The sequence below is a fragment of the Limanda limanda genome, chromosome 16 (assembly GCF_963576545.1).
Source record: "Limanda limanda chromosome 16, fLimLim1.1, whole genome shotgun sequence".
In the NCBI taxonomy this organism is placed as follows: Eukaryota; Metazoa; Chordata; class Actinopteri; order Pleuronectiformes; family Pleuronectidae; genus Limanda; species Limanda limanda.
In genome coordinates, this window is record NC_083651.1 from 13,217,990 (window position 1) to 13,236,883 (window position 18,894).

The 18,894-nt window shown below is 41.5% G+C and overlaps 2 protein-coding genes across 2 annotated transcripts; one reads left to right on the top strand and one right to left on the bottom strand.

Annotated features, from left to right (window-relative positions):
- Nucleotides 1-1,332: 1,332 nt before the first annotated feature.
- Nucleotides 1,333-5,954, bottom strand: otc (ornithine transcarbamylase). Its single transcript, XM_061088792.1, has 10 exons — nt 5,830-5,954; nt 5,576-5,714; nt 5,383-5,464; nt 4,659-4,746; nt 4,265-4,418; nt 4,073-4,195; nt 3,116-3,169; nt 2,878-3,027; nt 2,197-2,334; nt 1,333-2,082 (listed from the first exon to the last, which is right to left on the bottom strand). The coding sequence occupies exons 1-10, from the start codon at nt 5,910-5,912 to the stop codon at nt 2,023-2,025; spliced, it is 1,071 nt and encodes a 356-aa protein (XP_060944775.1). The 5' UTR covers nt 5,913-5,954; the 3' UTR covers nt 1,333-2,022.
- An 866-nt stretch (nt 5,955-6,820) lies between these two features.
- Nucleotides 6,821-18,894, top strand: LOC133021231 (X-linked retinitis pigmentosa GTPase regulator-like). Its single transcript, XM_061088015.1, has 16 exons — nt 6,821-6,851; nt 7,273-7,398; nt 7,524-7,616; nt 7,940-8,002; nt 8,086-8,244; nt 8,338-8,487; nt 8,891-9,049; nt 9,581-9,736; nt 10,249-10,373; nt 10,598-10,795; nt 11,399-11,599; nt 14,656-14,785; nt 15,137-16,570; nt 16,715-17,058; nt 17,965-18,643; nt 18,827-18,894. Exons 1-16 carry the CDS (start codon nt 6,821-6,823, stop codon nt 18,892-18,894), a joined length of 4,116 nt encoding a protein of 1,371 aa, XP_060943998.1.

Here is an 18,894-nt window from a genome sequence, read left to right on the forward strand (position 1 = left end):
TCCAGCACTTATTCAGCCTCCAGCGATAGTGTCTTGTTTTTACATCGCTACAGCTTCAGGCTTTCTTAAAACCTCTTAGAGGACATTTGAATCCGTCCTGTGGTTCAACGTGAAGCTCAAGCGTCTGATTTCATATCAGAAATAACAATATAAACACGATATAAACGTATACATGTGTCTTCGGTGACGATGTGTTGATATTTGTGAATGAAGCCTCGTTTTTTTCCCAGCCGGACCACCCACGAGGATCAAAGCTTCCCGCACTAACGCGTCATCCTTCGTCAGCCAATGAGAAGCAGGGAAGCAATACGGATTCCGTCCATATGGTGGCGCAGTCTGCCTGGCGATGCACCCAGGGTGACACTCAATCTGAGGCTGATAAATATGAATATTGTAATATCATTATAATATCTACGTAACAACAGATGCATGTAGATAAAACCATACTGCTTTTTAAATATAGATATAATATATAGAATAAGAAGCGCTAAGGTAAAACTAATGCAGTAAATCCTACATATGTGTGTTATGATCAGTATTTGTGTTTTATTGCATTGCTTGTGTTTTGTGTATTTCATAACTCGTGGTGGCAGCTGATCCTGGACTGATTACAAGACTGCTTGATATTCTCACATATTCTATTATTATTGGCAATAACTGCTCCATTTCAATTGTTATCGCTGCTCCCTTCATTTCTATCAGACATTTTCTTATGAAAAATACTTTAAACATTGACACACTTCTCCATTATGCTAAAAACTGTTTCCTCTCATCGATGTTGTAAATATTTTAATTTTGTTGATGAGGTTTCTACTTTGATTCCACTCTGTTACTAGGTTTGTTTTTTGGTAGTTTTTAACACGCTATTGTTAAGGGTTAAGAACAGAGGACATTGCACCTTGTTAAGCCCTATGAAAGCAGCTGTGGTTGGGTGTAGAATATACAGTACAATGTTAGTTCTTAACTCAATGTCTGTACTGTCTCAGTGTCCTCTGTCTCTTCATGTGATCCAAATCTGACTCCATGATGTTGAATTTTCATTATGAATGAATCTCTTCATTAATAAATGTATTATTTGGAAAGGACAAGAAACAAAAGGCAGCTCTTGCCTTCTGGCAGTGTTTGTAAGGACTGAAATTATTTATAATGTTTGGTATTCCTATTCGTCCAATGATTCGGCATCAAATCTTAAGGGACAAAACTCAGAGAAAACATAAAAAAACTGATATTTGCACTCACAAAAAATGGCATGACGACATATTAAACCACTGGATAAAGATATTTATTGAAAAACTAAATATTTATTTATTTCAATATTTCTACATTGCCCAGGTCTTTTTTAAATTTTTTTAGTCCATTTGCTAAAACGTGTAAACATTTTACATTATAGCAATCAACAACAACTGTATAAATGATTATCACATGTAATCCATACTGCTGCTGTGAGTCAGCAGGGATTATTTTTTTAGTATTATCTGTTAATTATGTCGCCATTTTGGATTTTGGTCTTTCTTTCTATCTGGGCATGTTTAATTAAAATAAAATAAACGAAAATCCAATCTATCAATAGATTTTCTTACTGTTATAAACAATACTTTTATATTGGATCCATCCTGGAAATGAGTCTGCAGTAACATAATGTTTATAATTGTCATAAACTGGCTGAGATATATTAAAACAGTGGTTTTGGTATGATCACGCTCGGCCTAACGTGTCGCACAAGTTGCTAATCTTTTCTCTTTCAGTAACAAACATTGAAAAGCTACATTTCCGCTGTAAACTTGCCACAATCATTGCTCTCAGTCACAGTAAATTTAGAATGTAAACGGAAAACCATGACAGCAGCGGTCTCATATTGAGGAGCAGGGTCAGGCAAACCATGCCATCTGTGCTCTAAATCAAAAAGATGTTGACACAAAAATTTTGGACTCATCCATCTTGGGCTAAGATGGTGAACAAGAAATTGTCTCATCCTGCAGAATCCCCTGTAGCTGGACTATAACACCACGTTAAGACCTGAGGTTAGAATTTGGGCATGGGGATCTGTGGAGTGTAGTCAGTCAGAAGAGAAACCATCAGACCCTGAGAGAGAAGAGAAACATGCAGATTAATAGCATGAATGTGAAGGAGGTTAACGACTGAGAGGATCTAATTTAACGCACACAAGGTTCCTGTGAAACCTGCGTTTCATCTCACCATGATTGTCCACTTCCTGTTCTCAGCCTCGGGGAAGACCAGGGAGCGGGAGGAGTAGAAAACCTCATCATCCACCTCCTCCATTTTACGGGGGAGACAGTGAAGGAAGGTCCAGTCTGGTTTGGCTACACTTCCTGTCTGAAATGACCCAAAATACAAAGGTCTTAATGAAGTATGAACCAGTTTACAATTCCTCCACATCTAGTTATTTTATTCACAGAATTTTTTTAAGTGCCTTTGGACAGTAACAGAAATTCAGTATTTGTATTGACTGATCGATTTTTATGTGCACTTTTACAGATAATATCACACAGGCAGTTTTGTTCATATGGTAACTACCGTGCAAAGAATTTTCTCAGTTTATAAAAAGTGCATCTGAGTTAATTTTGACGTTGGTTCCTTGTTCATATAAATAAAGTAACACACACTTAACACACAGTTAAATGCTGCTGCCTTGTTTAGAGTCATCTATTCTTACAGAAGCCGGTTTGAGACATAGTGGGTGTTTTTCAGTAATAGTGTGTGTACAGTTGCGTGGGAACAGGCTCCTGCTTATTTCACCTAAGTGACAGGCATGTTGGTGGGTGGCCCTTTCTGCGTTCTGTACCAAACACAGTCTGAAAAAGTCAAGATGTTGGATTCTTCCTTAAATATGAATAAAAATACTCCAATAGATTTTACCTTCATTGTAATCTGGTAACCATGAAAGTCTTTGAGCCTCTTTTTCTTCTCCTCCTCCTGTCCCATGCTGACCCAGGTGTCAGTCACCAAAACGTTGCTGCCGCTTGCGGCCTCCTTCGGGTCAGAGGTCAAAACAAGCTGTGTCCCGTGCTGAGACAAAAATAAACCATCATACTAATTTTACATGTTATCAGACCTCAGGTATGTTTATAGGAATGACGCCTAATGACAAACTCACCTCTTTGCAGAGTTTCTGTGCCTCTTGAATAACACTCCTCTCTGGCTCATACCCCTGTAAATGAAGAAAGAGTTTTAGGTTAATTTCTGGTTAGAAAAGCTGATGTAGATGGCGATTAAGATTCTTAATGATTTTGTTCCTCAAGCATTTCCTCTCTCAAGACTATATGGGATTATATCTTTTATTGCAAAAATCTCAGAACAGAGCAACCAACAAAGATCGAGGTTGAAACATTCAAGACTAAAAGATATAGGAAATTTCTAGGCATTTTGCCTCAATGATAAGTCCCTAGAAGTGTCCGGCTAATTCTGATTGGTCGGGACATTTCTAGGCATTTTGCTACTATGATTAGTGCCTAGAAGTGTCCCAAGTATTGCACTTCCGTAACCACTAGTGTGGCACATTTCTAGGCATTTTGCTTTAATGTTAAGTGCCTACAAGTGTCCCACATATTGTACCTCCCTAACACCAAGAGTGGGACATTTCTAGGCATTTTGCCTCAATGATAAGTGCCTAGAAGTGTCCGGCTCATTCTGATTGGTTGGGACATTTCTAGGCATTTTTGCTATAATGTTAAGTGCCTAGAAGTGTCCGGCTCATTCTGATTGGTCTGGATATTTCTAGGCATTCTGCTATAATGTAAAGTGCCTAGAAGTGTCCCAAGTATTGCACTTCCCGAACCAAAAGTGTGGCACATTTCTAGGCATTTTTGCTATAATGTTAAGTTCCTACAAGTGTCCCAAGTATTGGATCATTTTTAGTTTTGCACATTTCTACTTGGACTTGTGGCTGAACTGGGGACAAACCAAACCCTTTCTCTCAATCATCCAAGAGCCGCTGACAGTTCTCTGCCTGCCTCTACACCTGCAAACTTAAAACGACAATCTGCAAACAGAAATTATAAAAGTGGACTCAAAGAGAAGACAAATGCTTGCGATGGTGTATGACGAGACAAACCTTTGGTGTAGCAATCTTAAGATGAACGCCCAGTTTGGCTGCAGTCATCATGAAGGAGTGGAGGACGTTGTTGCCGTCTCCAATCCAGCTCACTGTTAATCCACTGAGGGACCCATAATGCTCCTGTAGCAGAGAGGTCAGTTTTAAAACACTACATCATTATCATTTATTGAGTAAAGTGAAGTTAGATACCTGTAAAGTGAGGAAGTCGGCCAGGATTTGGATTGGGTGGTAGAGGTCGGACAGACCGTTGATGATGGGGACGGAGGCATCCTTATCCAGCTCCTCTAATGTGGAGTGACTGTAAACTCGGGCCAAGACAATATCACAGAATCCTGAGAGAACCCTGAGGAGGAGGACGAAACATTAAACATGGGACTGAGGTTCATATACGTGATCAGACACATGGCTCTGTCACTTCAAAAATAAGGATCGTTACCTAAAAGAAAAGTTCACTGCTAAGACAATGTCAAAATCTAAGTCTAATTCAATTGGCATCAAAAAGAACAGGAGGATAGTGCTTGAGACCATCTGGACCATATCACCTCCTGACTTAAGTACCTGACTTAACTGACTCAAGACTCACCTGGCTGTGTCTGCACTGCTCTCATTCACTCCCAGGTGGATGTCCTGAGAGGTGAGGAAACAGGGGTGTCCACCCAGCAGAGCAAAACCTGCAATAATGATATTTAGACAACTTCAATTTGCCTACAGAGCTTGAAAATACATTTAGATGATTTAGCTCAAGTGTGTGTGGATGTGGTCCAGTTATTTTTCATACATTCATGTTGTGGGGGACCTAGATCTGTTCACATAGGTTACATTATGGAGACTGGAGACGAACCCCCATAATCTAAATCACTAAATTTTTACGTGAAGACACGTTTTTAGGTTTGGTTTTGGTTAAGTTTAAGTTAAGGTTAGGGTTAGGGAAGTAGTTACCATGGTTAAGATTAGAGTTCCTATGTTAGGCAAAGTAATGTTCTTTGAAGTCATGGAGACATGGCTATGTGTGTGTTTGTGTTACTGCTGCACAGAGGCTTTGTTACAGGGATGCACTGAAAGTTGTCCTTTCAGCAGTTCTTTTGTGTCCATACAACAAGAACTTTGAGCCCAGCAAACAGTGGGAAGTCACATTCTTCTACGAGCGGGCACATAAATGTAATGATGGTAATTTGTATGAACTTAACAAATGAAAACTGTCCAGTGCATTTCTTGGTTTTACCTCAAATGACCCACCTCCACTATCATTCATGTGAAAGTCTAACTGAGCCACATGGCACACACCAGAGCAGATAACAGCCCCACACCTGTTTCTGTGGACATTCTTGTTCTGGTGCTCCTCTTCTCAAATATCATAGCAATGGACTTTCCTTGCAGAAGAGGAAGATACTAAAATAGAAATGATATTAAGTTTGTGACCCGCATAGAGGATACCCACACTGAGAACACTTTAAAAAAATTGATAATGAATACACAACCTTAGTTATGACAGCAACATACCTGTTTCTCATGTTTGATCCTGTGTTTCAAATCTGCTGACACCCACAACAACCTCTTGATCTCATCTGAGCTGAAATCTTTCAGAGTGAGACAACTGCGACCTTTCAAACTCACCGGGGCGAAGGAAGCAGCTCCACAGCTGAGCAGGGGAACAAATGAAATCGCAAAGCATGAAACATTCTCGTCACTTTAAATGCAGAATAACCTGAAAACGAACGTGAAAAGTTCAAAATAACTCATGCGCAGCTTCTCACCTAAACCCGCGGACAGAGCGGCTGTGCAAAGTTTTCAGACATTTGAAAACTGGGCTGTTGACGGAAAACAGTTTAACAAACATTGCAGCTTCAAAATACAAATTCAGTGGAGGCGCTTGTTTTGATTCAAAGTTTCATCAGCTTTGATTCAGTGCCTCTCAGCCACATGCAGCCGGAGGGTCAACAGCCAACCGACAGCGAGGTTGCTGGTGACGTCAGTGCAGGGGGAGGAGAGGAGGCGGGGCTTCGAGATGCAGGATGATGTAATACTAGAAACCAAAGCCTGCACTGAGAACACATCTCTACATATTATACATCATCTGTGAAGGAGTTTAACATGTGAACTTAAAGGCAACTGGACTTGATTGTGTTTCTTGAATCTGTGTTTTTTTTCCTTTGGGTTCAAGATTTATTTTTTTACTTTTCAATCAAATTCAGCATCTTTTCTGTTTTTTTTTTGAATCAAACTAGGTTATTTAACAACAAAAACAGTTTTCCTGTTTTCTGTTTTCTAAATGAAATGTGTATTTTATGTTCTTAGAATCAAAATATCTAATCTCTTTGTCTTGTACTTACTTATAAATCCTGTACTTACTTATAAATCCTGTAAGTACAATTAGATATTGTACAAATGTGTTCCCCTTTTTCTGAAAGGTCTCTATTTCCATTTAAACATCCTCTGACTCTCATAAAGAAAGTCAAATTTTTTTGAGCCATGTTTTAATGAGGATTAAAAATATGCATCCATCTAATATCCTGGATTTCATGGGATCTAATGTGTTGGAAAATCTTTATGTAGATCTTTTTTATTTCACTCCATACCAAATACAAAACACTTGCTCTTTATATAATCAAAAATATCATTGCCCAAGACTTGATCCCTGATTAAAACCAGGATGATCTTCCTGGTCCTCCCCTCCCTGACCTCTCCTTCAGCTGCCGGTCTGAGCACAGAGCTACATGTGACATGTGAGGGGGGGCAGTGGAGGAGATGACTGGACAGACTGATGCAGACATACCTGGTGAGACTGTTCTCTACACATACAGCCTTCATCTCTGTAGGGTCCTATTTACCTTAACATACTGCTAATGTATGTGTGTGTTGTAAAAACCTGTTGCTATTTCTGTCAGGCTGCCTCTTAAAGAGTTGAGACGTGACAGCAGGCTAGGCCGGGATTTAGCCGGTGTTAGAGAGCAGTCAGTCAGACAGTTCTGCATTCATGTTCCGTGTTAAATTAGAGAGCAGTCAGTCAGACAGTGCTGCCTTCAGGTCTCGTGTTGAACCTCACATTCGTCAGCAGAACAGTAGAGTCAGCTCTGTGCAGTGCAGAAATGATGTGCCTTGCCCAGCATGCATACTGAATGTGTGTGTGTGTGTGTGTGTCTGTGTGTGTGTGGGTAGATAGAACAAGACAAGAAAACTTTTTATTCTGTTTCCTAAAGAGACAGGAACCATCTTCACATTTGGAAAGAGCAGCTTTGCAGACAATGTACCCAGTAAATTCTGGTTGAAGAACGACCATCCAGTGCATATATCCTGTGGTGGGGCGCACACTGCTGTCATCACAGGTACATATATATATATATATATATATATATTTTTTTTTTAAATGAATACTAACCTTGCTCACTTATGGACAAAAAGACATTTTCTTCAGCCAAGTCAAACTTTCACATCTGTTGTGGTTATGCAGACAATGGGAGGATCCTCATGTTTGGTGCCAACACCTGCGGCCAACTGGGACTGGGATTTAAACGTGCAGCCAGTAAACCTGCCTCTGTGAAAGGTACGTCACTTCACATTCGGACTGTAACTATAATAAGCTGAATTATTTCCTGAGTAAATCCTTAATTAACAGCGAAAAGGCCCTAGGTTACACCTCGGAATCACTTAACAGTCCGAAAGCCAACAGTGTACAGTTTAGAATCACTTATGACAAAGGAAATCGGCAAAACGTCACAACTGACTTGTTGAAATCCAACAGTATTTGTTATCTTGGCTCAGAAGTATGTTTGCAGCAATACATTTATATTGTTTTTGATTAATTTTGTCATCTGACTAACAAATTACGTTGTTTGTAGTAATAACAGCTATGTTTCTCTTTTTCAGCCTTTAAGTCAGAGACGGTGAAGCTTGTAGCTTGTGGGAGAGATCACACAATTGTCTACACATGTAAGATCAATAATGACCAATTTGGTGAATAGTTTGTGCTCAGTGGTTGTTCTCGTGTTGAACAAGGTTGTGCATGTTCCCAGGGCAGGGTTGTGTGTACGGTGCTGGCAGTAACCAGGAGGGGCAGCTCGGTTTGGATAACTGCAGCAACACAACGTCCTTCGCCCTGCTGCCTCCCTTCTGTGACCATGCACCAGTCAGGATGCTCTCTGCAGGGGGCAACACCTCAGCTGCCTTAACAGGTTAAAACACCCGCGAGAATTAATTGCTACACATTGCCCAAACTTTATGAGTGTGTGTGTAGTTGTGGTACTACTGTTTCTGTGTGTTGGCAGAGGACGGCAGGCTGTTCATGTGGGGAGACAACTCCGTTGGTCAGCTTGGTTTAGGGGAGGAGGGATCAGCAGCAGAGCCCAGAGAGGTGGATGTTGGAAAGGCGGTGGTGTGGGTCTCCTGTGGATACCACCACTCAGCATTTGTCACAGGTACAACACAAACACAACACAAACACAACACAAACACAGCACAATACTGAATCATTTTATTGTGTCAAACAACCTCTGTAGCACATGATTAGCAAATAGACATTTAAACAGGCAGTTTATCTTAATAGATACAATAAGTTTGACACGTTTTCTATAATAATAATACTGAAAGATAAATCTGTAGCTGGGAAACTACAGATTCATCATTGTGTATTTCAACTCTTTTTTTAAACATGTATTTTTCAATTAACTATTTACATGTGTGCTTTTGCCACTTTAGGAATCAATAAACTATTTATAGAAAAAAAATGAAATCCCATTCAGCGTGATCCTACATCAATATTTTACATTCAGATGTCTAAAACATGATTCCTCGTGTTGGGACTATTGTGTTGGTTTCCAGTGGATGGAGGTCTTTACACGTTTGGTGAAAGTGCGAATGGACGACTTGGTCTCCAGACAGAGCAGCTGGCCAATCACAGAGTCCCCCAGAGGGTGCAAGGGATTCTGGGTCGTGTCATCCAGGTGTCCTGTGGAGGGGAGCACACTGCAGCACTTACTGGTAGGTGTTACAGACATCATCATTAATTTAATATACTCCTCTGTTTGAACTAAACACACAAATATTTGACCTCCTTGTAATCATAGGTGCAAGAATTCAGATCCTTTAACGATTGTAGTGAAATGAATGATACTTAATTTGTTTGTTTTGAAGGTTTTATCCAAGTTAAAGTACATTATTGGTAGATTTTGATCAAAATGAAGTATCAAAATTGATGCTGCTGGTAAAAGTTTTTTCCTCCCCGTCGGGGAATTGAACCCCGGTCTCCCGCGTGACAGGCGGGGATACTATCCACTATACTAACGAGGAATTGGGATGACTGGTGCTCTACAGCGGTTTTATCTTACTGCTCTGTCAACTGACGCGAAACTGTGTAACGGACATTTCAAAAATCTAAATCTAAGGAGTAACTCAATCACTCAGATAAATGTAATGATGTAAAAACAACTATGCTTCTTTTGAAATATAGTACCACTGGTCTTAACTGTATATAACCAGTATGGCCTGTTTGTTTGTCTGTGTCTCTGCCAGAGGAGAGCGTGTACACGTTCGGCAGGGGCCAGTACGGTCAGCTGGGCCATGGAACCTTTCTGTTTGAGGTCGATTTGCCCAAACCACTGGAGCACTTTTCTAACAACAGCATCAGACATGTCTCCTGTGGAGAGAACCACACTGCTGTGATCACTGGTACGTTTTATCTTGTCACAGAATAGAATGTAAAACAGTAAAGCCTGTTCACCTTCGGGGTTGTTTAGGCATGTTTTGAATACTGTACATTTTACTCAAGACTTCGAAATAATGGTTTTTTTTTTTATGTGGACGGGGAAACTGATTCAGTTCCAGCTGTTTATCTTGAAATCAAACCTAAAATGACAGAAACCATTTTTTAGGAAAAGAAAGTTTGATTCATTTCCCATCCACTAACATGGAGGAGGCAGGAATTTGTGGCCTTTACTGCACCAACCAGGGGTTAATCAAGGCGCATTTTCTTCACTTTTGGGAGCCTTCATAGCCGTTGTAGCCTTCTGAGAAACAGTGGGACATTTTTGTCTGAGAAATAATCACTCTTCTACATTTTTCGATCATTTTGAGTTTGTTGACATATGGATGAATCCACATATTATTCCATTACAACAACAGTTAGAGGTTAATAACACAACCTTTAAATCTTATTTCATGTACCTCTCCCTCCTCTGCAGAGAATGGGCTGCTCTATACATTTGGTGACAGTCGTCATGGAAAACTGGGCTCAGGGGAGGAGCACTTCACAAACCAGTTCAGCCCAACACTTTGTAGACGTTTCCTCAAATACAACGTTCAGTTAGTAAGTGGATCGTTTCATCTGAAGCTTCAAGTGTGTGCCTGTGACTACATTTTAGCAAAACAATAACCCCGAAGCTCTGCAGCTTGTATCGCTGTGTAACTGCTGTCTATCTCCTAGGTGGTATATCCTTTGTGTCTGAGAGTAAATCAGTCTAAGTGGTTGTGGAGGCCAATTAGAGGAATCATACAGCACACAGTTATAAACTCCATGTGTTCTACATTCAGGTGTCCTGCGGTTGTAACCACATGCTGGTAGTGGCTGCACCCAGACCACCAGCGAGCCAGGAGGGGGTGCCAGAGAAGGATGTCACCATCGATGACAACTTGTTGCGTTTAGAAATGTTCCTGTTAGAAACTTTGACAGATCCAACGCCACTGGTCCCAAAGTCGGCCCTCGCTGCTCGAGCTCGCCACAGAGAGAAAGTGAGAACCTACTTCTAATTCTAACCATAAAATGACGAAACAGTCCGTCTCTATTTCAATTTTCTCAACATCAGTTTCAAAGGGCAGTTTTGACTGTAATGTTTTTTGAATGAGAGGTTGTTGAGAAAACTGCAGGATTCAAACGTACAAGATGAAAAATCAATCAATCCATTCATACCATTTAACTGTGTCCAGGTCGCTTTCATTTAAAACATTTAAAACATTGGAAATTAATGTTTCTATCTGCTGGGTAGTACTGAAAATATATGATAAGACGAATAAATAATTTATGCCTTCGTGGTTTCTCATCATAATTTGGATGGTATAATGATATATATATATGATGAAGGTATTTAACTGGCTTTCATGTGTTAAACGTATGTTACAGTCTCCTTCTCAAATCTTAGAAATATATTTTCTTTTTTTTGTTTTTGCTTCAGATAATTGTAATCATTTTTAAAATCCAGTAGAGGACAGTGTTGCACCAACATGTGCCTCTGCTGTAGTGCCACTACCTAACTGTTGGAGGAGCTCAATAGATGTGAAATAAACCTTTAGCTCAGTAATGATTATTTTGCTGTTTACCTCCTCTTTATGTTTCAGGAGAGCTCTGTGGATCTCTTTGGAGAAATGTTCCAGAATCTCCCACGTTTGAACTCTGACTTCCTCAACACATCCTGGCAAACATCCAGAAACGTCTCAACCCCCACGACACGTTCAAAGGACGTGACCACCCCTTCATCACCCCCCAAACCCCTGTCGGACGCACATCCAAGCCCGCCACTCTCACCTCTGTCCGAATCTGTATCCTCCAAGCCATCAAGCTTACATTCTCAATCATCACTTCAGAGTAAATCCCATAGAGTCTCCTCCTCTACGTCTGATCCAGAAGACTTTCCCTCTTCCATACCGTCGCCAAAGTCTGTAACTAAACGTAATCCAAACGTTCTCTTCCCAAAGAGGATTGGAAAAAACCAACACGTGTCGGGTGCTAAAAAGGCCTTAAATGGCAGAATGTCATCACACACTACATGTCTCAGAGAGAGAGAAGGCCTCGCCTCATCACCATCAGGTATATTACACATGTAATTTTAACAGTGCCTGTTGCAGATCCATGAAAATCCATAGCAAATAATAGATGTTACAGATGTTAAACACACTCTTGCCTTATGTTTCAGAGGGAGAAAATGTTCAGAGACAAGTGATGAGTGAGGATTTGCAGAACAGAAGAGGAGTCGACTCTGACATTTTGCCAGATACGGTGAGAGAGAAGAAATACATAAATAGAATAAAAACAAGCAGATACGAATATATACAGTGGAACTTAAGACATTGGATTAAACAGGCAGAATGAATTTTGCAGTTACGTGACTCAAACTAGAGTGAAGTGGAGTTCATAATGGGTGCGTGTAGCACATTGTTCATAGTTGGACGTTATTTTCCCCTGTAGGCTCCTTGGTTGTGGTTGAGGTTGTGTGCACTCCAGGGCAGGAAGAGGCAATGTTGAACACTCACTGAGTTTTCCAAGAAATGTGCATAGTTCAGCAATCTGTGTGTGTGTGTGTTTGTGTGTGTGTCTGTGTGTTTGTGTGTGTGTCTGCAGCCTGTGTGTTTATGTGTTTTAGTGTCTCAATATTTCACATTCATTTGCTCGTTAGTTTGGATTGATTCTACCAATAAACAGGTGTTGTTGGGCTACACACACATGCACACATATATGCACACACACACACACATACACACACACACACACACACACACACACACACACACACACACACACACACACACACACACACACACACACACACACACACACACACACACACACACACACACACACTTACATACATACACACACACACACACACACACACACACACACACTTACATATATACACACACACAATGCTTTGGAAGAGTTGGCAGGAACTTTGCCACATCTCATCAGCGTTTCCACTGCCAGGGATGAAGCAAGCTGTGGAGTAATGTATGAACATGTGGTGCTCAGTAACTCCTTCCTCTCCTGGCTGTAGTTTTTAAAAGTACAGAGGTATTTTTTACAACTCCTACTCATAAATAATAATAACAATAATAAAGATAACACGCTTTATTTGTGTAGCACTTTTCTTTACAAAGTTTCAAAGTGCTTCACCAGAGATTAAAACAATAGAATTAAGTTACTAAAATGAAAAAGTGAGTCACATGTTGGCATTTTCTTTTCTTATATAATTGAGTTCTGCAAATCTGACAGCATTCACACAGTGCATCTATGGGCAGTCTTTTTTCTACGAGCAGTAATGTGGGATTCAGTATCTTGCCCAAGACTGGGGAAGACAGGGATCAAACCACTAACCTTCTGGTTAGAAGAGGACCGCTCTACCCCATTGGCCTCAGCCACAGCCGCCAGCCATCATGAATTCATCATCAAACAATTCCTTATTTACACATTTAGTAGTTTTCATCACATTGAGTCATGTTTCTGGTGACATGAAGACTGTATGTCAAATATTTTAATCTCTATTATCTCTGTTTTTGGTCTCCACCAGCCACTGAGAGAACTACCTGTCTCTTTCACTGCTATTCTCCACTATATTCACCATACAGTCTGTACCTTTATCTGTGTGGTGCTGAGCATTTAGTGCACATTGGGGATTTTGGAGCCTTTTCAGCTTCCTGTGGTGGCTGAAAATGACACAGTGACTCTGATAACTCAGCTTATCTCTGATAAGTCAGGTTATCAGAGATACTGAGGCATTCTGCCAGCTCCATAGACTGCAAGTACAAAGGCTCCATCAATCTGGCTATGCTGGCTGATTTTTGTTGATAAACCAGCACAATGTTTTACTGTGAGTGACTCCTTTTACATTGTATGTTTTGAATGTTAGAATGTAATCTGCAAGTCACTTTAAATGTCCAAAATTGTTGTGTAGTCTAAAGTGGATATTACCCCTAGAAATGTAGTGAAGTGTAGTATATAAAGTTGCATCCATTTGAAATACAAGAAACTCAATATTATATGCTGTAGTATTCCAGTGGCTGTACCTCTCATTTGCTCTGTTGTGTAGGCCTTGATGTGAGAGAGTAATAATTTAGAGAAGTACAAAAGATAATTCTGCGCCTAATTAAACATCTCCTACCTGACGCTAGTTAACCACCATCTGTTGATCTCCCCTGTCAAAGGAAAAAATAAGGTTGACTCTTCTTTTCTCCACCGTCACCATGGTTTTTTCTCACACCCACACCAGCAACAGATTTGTTGATGACTGATTTGTTAAGTTTGCCCGCAATCAACATATGTTCTGTGATATTCTTGGTAGTATAATTGAAATCTACCTAAACGCCATAACAAGCCACGACTTCCTTTATACTTTTTTGTAAAAAAATTAAACTGTGCAGAAATGTAATTGTACAGTTAATCTAAAAATATACAAAATAAGGTATTTTTGTGTTGTTGCTGACATGATGGTGTATATATATTGTTATATCAAAAATATCTTATGTAAATATTGTTAATGAATAACAGCCACACCACAGAAATGTAATTGTACAGTTAATCTAAAAATATACAAAATAAGGTATTTTTGTGTTGTTGCTGACATGATGGTGTATATATATTGTTATATCAAAAATATCTTATGTAAATATTGTTAATGAATAACAGCCACATCTGAAATTATACAGTCAGATGAAATTTGGCAGTAAAATGTCATAATTATACATGTCCAGTCACATTGATTGCAGGCCTGTTGCTGTACTTGTTCAACTTTTTTTTAACTCAGCATATGACCTTTTTCTGCCTGTTTTATTTTAAATTTCACATTTAAACAAATCTCTGCTTTCTCTTTGATTTATTTCAGGAAAAGAAAATAGGCCAAGCTCTCAGAAGAACAACAAAAGACGACGCTGCGTTTGCTGAGCTGTTCCAGTCCGGAGGGAAAATAGAAAAAACTTCTCACGGGGCCTTCCCCGCCGAGCTCCTGAAAGGCTGTAGCTCTTTAAAGAAAATAGCATCTACTACAACAAAGAAAAATAACCACAAAGTCACATCCAAAGGAAAAGAGAACATCACAAAGCAGCCCAATAAAATCCCACATCAAGATGAGAAAAAGGCACAAAAGGAGCTCTACCATGTTAAATCCACAAAACACAGTAGGAATAAACCATCAGAGTTAAATGAACAAGCTCCACAATCTATTCACCTGGCTAAAGCAGGTCAGAGAGCGGCTGCAATGAAGGAAAGTGGAAGGAAAAGTACAGATTTGCAAGAAGGCCACATAAACCAAGAGGATGTGATAGAATTGATAAGGACAGCAAACCAAGGGGATTCTAACTTTTCAGCTTTGGACAAGACATCTCCTGTTATCAAGGTCACAGAAGGAAATGAAACAAGCAGCATGTCTGTCCAAAGAGGAAGTTCAACTTTCAAGGGAAATGCTGCAGAGGAAGACGTCAAACGTGCACCAATCCAGATGAAAAAAACAGACATCAAACTGGCCCCAACGAGAGATGTGGACAAGGTTAAATCTGCAGCAGGGAAAGGTCAAAGTAAAAAGCTGTTATCTGTGAATAAAGGAAATACACATGTCACCACCCCTAAGAAAGCCCTGAGTGTGACGTCCACACCTGTGAAAGTCAAAGGGAAGCAACAACAGCTCAAATCCACACCAGTCCAAAGTCAACATGTAGAAAATAATGCAGTTCAAAGTAGAAGTGAAGGACACGGTGCAGATAAATCTGTCAATAGCACGGATCAGAAAATGAAAGGTAAACCTGCAGACGAGCAGAAGTTACCTGATGAAAAGAAAGCACAGGAAAAGCCTGTGTGGGAAAAAGGAGAGGAGATCAAGGATAAAGGTGAGGCAGGCACTAGGGATAATAAAGGGGCCAAGCTGAGGAGTAAAAAGACTGTATCTCCACAGCAGGATACACCTACACCTGTGGTGGGCAACACACTTTCCTCACAAACCACTCAGAGAACAGAGGAGGTTTCTGTCAGCGGTGCCAAATTCCTGCAGGCCTTTGAACATGCTGATAGAGATCTGCACTTTTCACAGAGCGAAAACAAGGAAGCGGAGGATAAACCAAGATGGGCACAAATTCTCAGTGACGCAGTCGTTGTTCTGCCCGCTGCTGGGATGGTAGGTGCAGCTGTGGAGGTCCTCGCTGAGGCAGTTACAAGTGTACAGGCGGACATCAGCGACACAGCCATCTCAACACCGTCCAAAGCATCCAGTCGAGGGAAACAGTTCACAAAGCAAAGTGCGATTAGGCAGCCTTCCTTCGCCTCCTCATTGTCCTCTGCAGAATCGTTAAATCAGGAAGAAGAGAACGCAAAAAAACACTCTCGAGTCAGTGTCCCGTTAGAGTCTCAGAATAGAGTTCAAGAAGAAGACTGCGATGATCGTGATCAGTCTGAACATGAGGCTGTGAAAAGTGACGCGACCAAGCAGACAGGGGATGAAGACTGTTCACAAACAGAAGTACACACCTTGAAAATGTCCCAGCAAGACCACGAAGAGGAGGAGGATGAAGATCAGAAAACCTCCAAGGTCTCCAGAGAAGATGTAGGAGAGGATGATGAGAGTAAAAAGGGAGAATACAGAGAAACTGAGGATGAGGAGGAAAAGGGAGAGAGTGTAAGCAATGTGGATGATGAAGAGGAAGAAGAGGAGGAGGATAGAGGAAAAAGTAGCTGTGACAAAAAGGATGAAGAAGAGAGCGTTTCTGGAGAGGGTGGGCAAGAGGGAGATGATGACTCGGAGGAAGAAGAGGGTGAGGAGGAAACAAACTCTAGCAGTGAGGAAGAGGATAAAGGGACTGAAGAGAACAATAGTATTGAGATTGAAGAGGAGGAAGAAGGAGAAGAGGAAGGAAGCAGTGAAGCGATGGGTGAAGGTGAAAGTGAGTCTGAAGCAGTTGAAGAGGAGGAGGAGGGAAGTGAACAGTCCAATGAAGAGGAAGGGGAAGAGGATGAAAGTGAGGTGAGTGAGGACGAAGAAGATGAAAGTGTTGAAGAGTCAGGGAGCACAATTGGCAGCAAGAGTGAAGAAGAAGAAGAGAAGGAACAGAAAAAGGGAAGTGACACTGCAGAGTCTGCAGGAAGTGATGAAGAGGAAGACGAAGAAGTAGAGGAAGAGGGTGAAACTGAAGAGCAAAATGATGATCAAGATTCCACAGAAAGTGAGGATGAGGAGAAAGACTCAGAAGATGAAGAGTCAGATGAGAGCATAGGAGAGGAGAAAGATGATGAGAACCATGAAGTGAGTGTTGAGATTGAAGAGGAGGAAGAGGAGGATAGCAAGAGTGATGAAGAGGAGGAGGAGCAAGATGAAAAAAGTGAAAAAGAAGATGAGGCGTGTGAGGAAGAGGAGTTGTCGGATGAGGGGGAAAGTGAGAGAGAGGATGAAAAAGAGATTGTTACAGCAGATGAAGAAGAAGAGGGTGAGGAAGGGGATGAGGAAGAGGATGGTGACGAAGAAGAGAATGAAACAATGGTTAAACTGACAACAAGACCAAAAAATCTGAGACAGGAACAAGGTAAACAAAAGAGTGAGGATGAAGGGGGAGAAGAAGCGGGTTGGGAAAGAGGAAAGGTTGCAAAGGTGGCTGAGGACGAACATGAGAGTGAAGAGGAGGAAGAAGAGGAGGAAGGACAAGAGGGTCGGGAAAGAGGAAAGGTTGCAAAAGTGGACAAAGAAGAACATGAGAGTGAGGAAGAGGAAGAGGAGGAGGAAGGAGAAGATGAGAAAGAAGAGGGGGAAGGAGAAGAGGAGGAAGAAGAAGAGGGTCTGGAAAGAGGAGTGGTTGCAAAGGTGGCTGAGGAAGAAAATGAAAGTGAGGAGGAGGAAGAGGAGGAGGAAGGCGAAGATGAGGAAGAAGAGGATGAAGGAGAAGAGGAGGAAGGAGAAGAGGGTCGGGAAAGAGGAAAGGCTGTAAAGGTGGCTGAGGACAACCATGAGAGTGTGGAGGAGGAAGAAGAGGAGGAGGAAGGAGAAGAGGGCCAGGAAAGAGGAAAGGTTGCAAAGGTGGCTGAGGAAGAAAATGAAAGTGAGGAGGAGGAAGAGGAGGAGGAAGGAGAAGATGAGGAAGAAGAGGAGGAAGGAGAAGAGGGTCGGGAAAGAGGAAAAGTTGCAAAGGGGCCTGATGAAGAACATAAAAGTGAGGAGGAGGAAGAGGACGAGGAAGGAGAAGATGAGGAAGAAGAGGATGAAGGAGAAGAGGAGGAAGGAGAAGAGGGTCGGGAAAGAGGAAAGGCTGCAAAGGTGGCTGAGGACAACCATGAGAGTGAAGAGGAGGAAGAAGGGGAGGAGGAAGGAGAAGAGGGCCAGGAAAGAGGAAAGGTTGCAAAGGTGGCTGAGGAAGAAAATGAAAGTGAGGAGGAGGAAGAGGAGGAGGAAGAAGAAGAGGAGGAAGGAGAAGAGGAGGAAGGAGAAGAGGGTCGGGAAAGAGGAAAGGCTGCAAAGGTGGCTGAGGAAGAAAATGAAAGTGAGGAGGAGGAAGAGGAGGAGGAAGGAGAAGATGAGGAAGAAGAGGAGGAAGGAGAAGAGGGTCGGGAAAGAGGAAAACTTGCACAGGGGCCTGAGGAAGAACATAAAAGTGAGGAGGAAGAGGAGGAGGAAGGAGAAGATGAGGAAGAAGAGGAGGAAGGAGAAGATGAGGAAGGAGAAGAGCATCGGGAAAGAGGAAAAGTTGCAAAGGGGCCTGAGGAAGAAAATAAAAGTGAGGAGGAGGAAGAGGAGGAGGAAGGAGAAGATGAGGAAGAAGAGGAGGAAGGAGAAGAGGAGGAAGGAGAGGAGCGTCTGGAAAAAGGAAAGGTTTCAACGGTGGCCGCAGAAGAAAATGAGAGTGAGGAGGAGGAAGAGGAGGAAGGAGAAGAAGAAGAAAAAGAAGGAGAAGAAGATAAGGAAGAAGAAACGAAAAAGACCCAAACAAAAAGACAGGACACACAGAAGTTGCCTCCAGACAGAAAAGAGAAGCAGCAGAGAGAAAAACCAGAACCAGCTCCGAGAACGAGGCCGAGAACTGCAGGAGAGAAGAACCCAGAGGAGAAGAAGTTCTGGAACAATGTTCTACCACAGTATCTGGACCTGCAGTGA

Bases quoted from the DNA above. Each gene is read 5' to 3' on its own strand.
- otc (XM_061088792.1), bottom strand. From the start codon at position 5,912: ATGTTTGTTAAACTGTTTTCCGTCAACAGCCCAGTTTTCAAATGTCTG. The intron at 5,465-5,575 runs GTATGTTGCTGT...TTTCTATTTTAG, and splicing joins GGATCAAACATGAGAAACAG to TATCTTCCTCTTCTGCAAGG. The intron at 4,419-4,658 runs GTGAGTCTTGAG...CCTCCTCCTCAG, and splicing joins AGCAGTGCAGACACAGCCAG to GGTTCTCTCAGGATTCTGTG.
- LOC133021231 (XM_061088015.1), top strand. From the start codon at position 6,821: ATGACTGGACAGACTGATGCAGACATACCTG. The intron at 6,852-7,272 runs GTGAGACTGTTC...TGTTTCCTAAAG, and splicing joins GACTGATGCAGACATACCTG to AGACAGGAACCATCTTCACA. The intron at 8,245-8,337 runs GTTAAAACACCC...GTGTGTTGGCAG, and splicing joins CACCTCAGCTGCCTTAACAG to AGGACGGCAGGCTGTTCATG.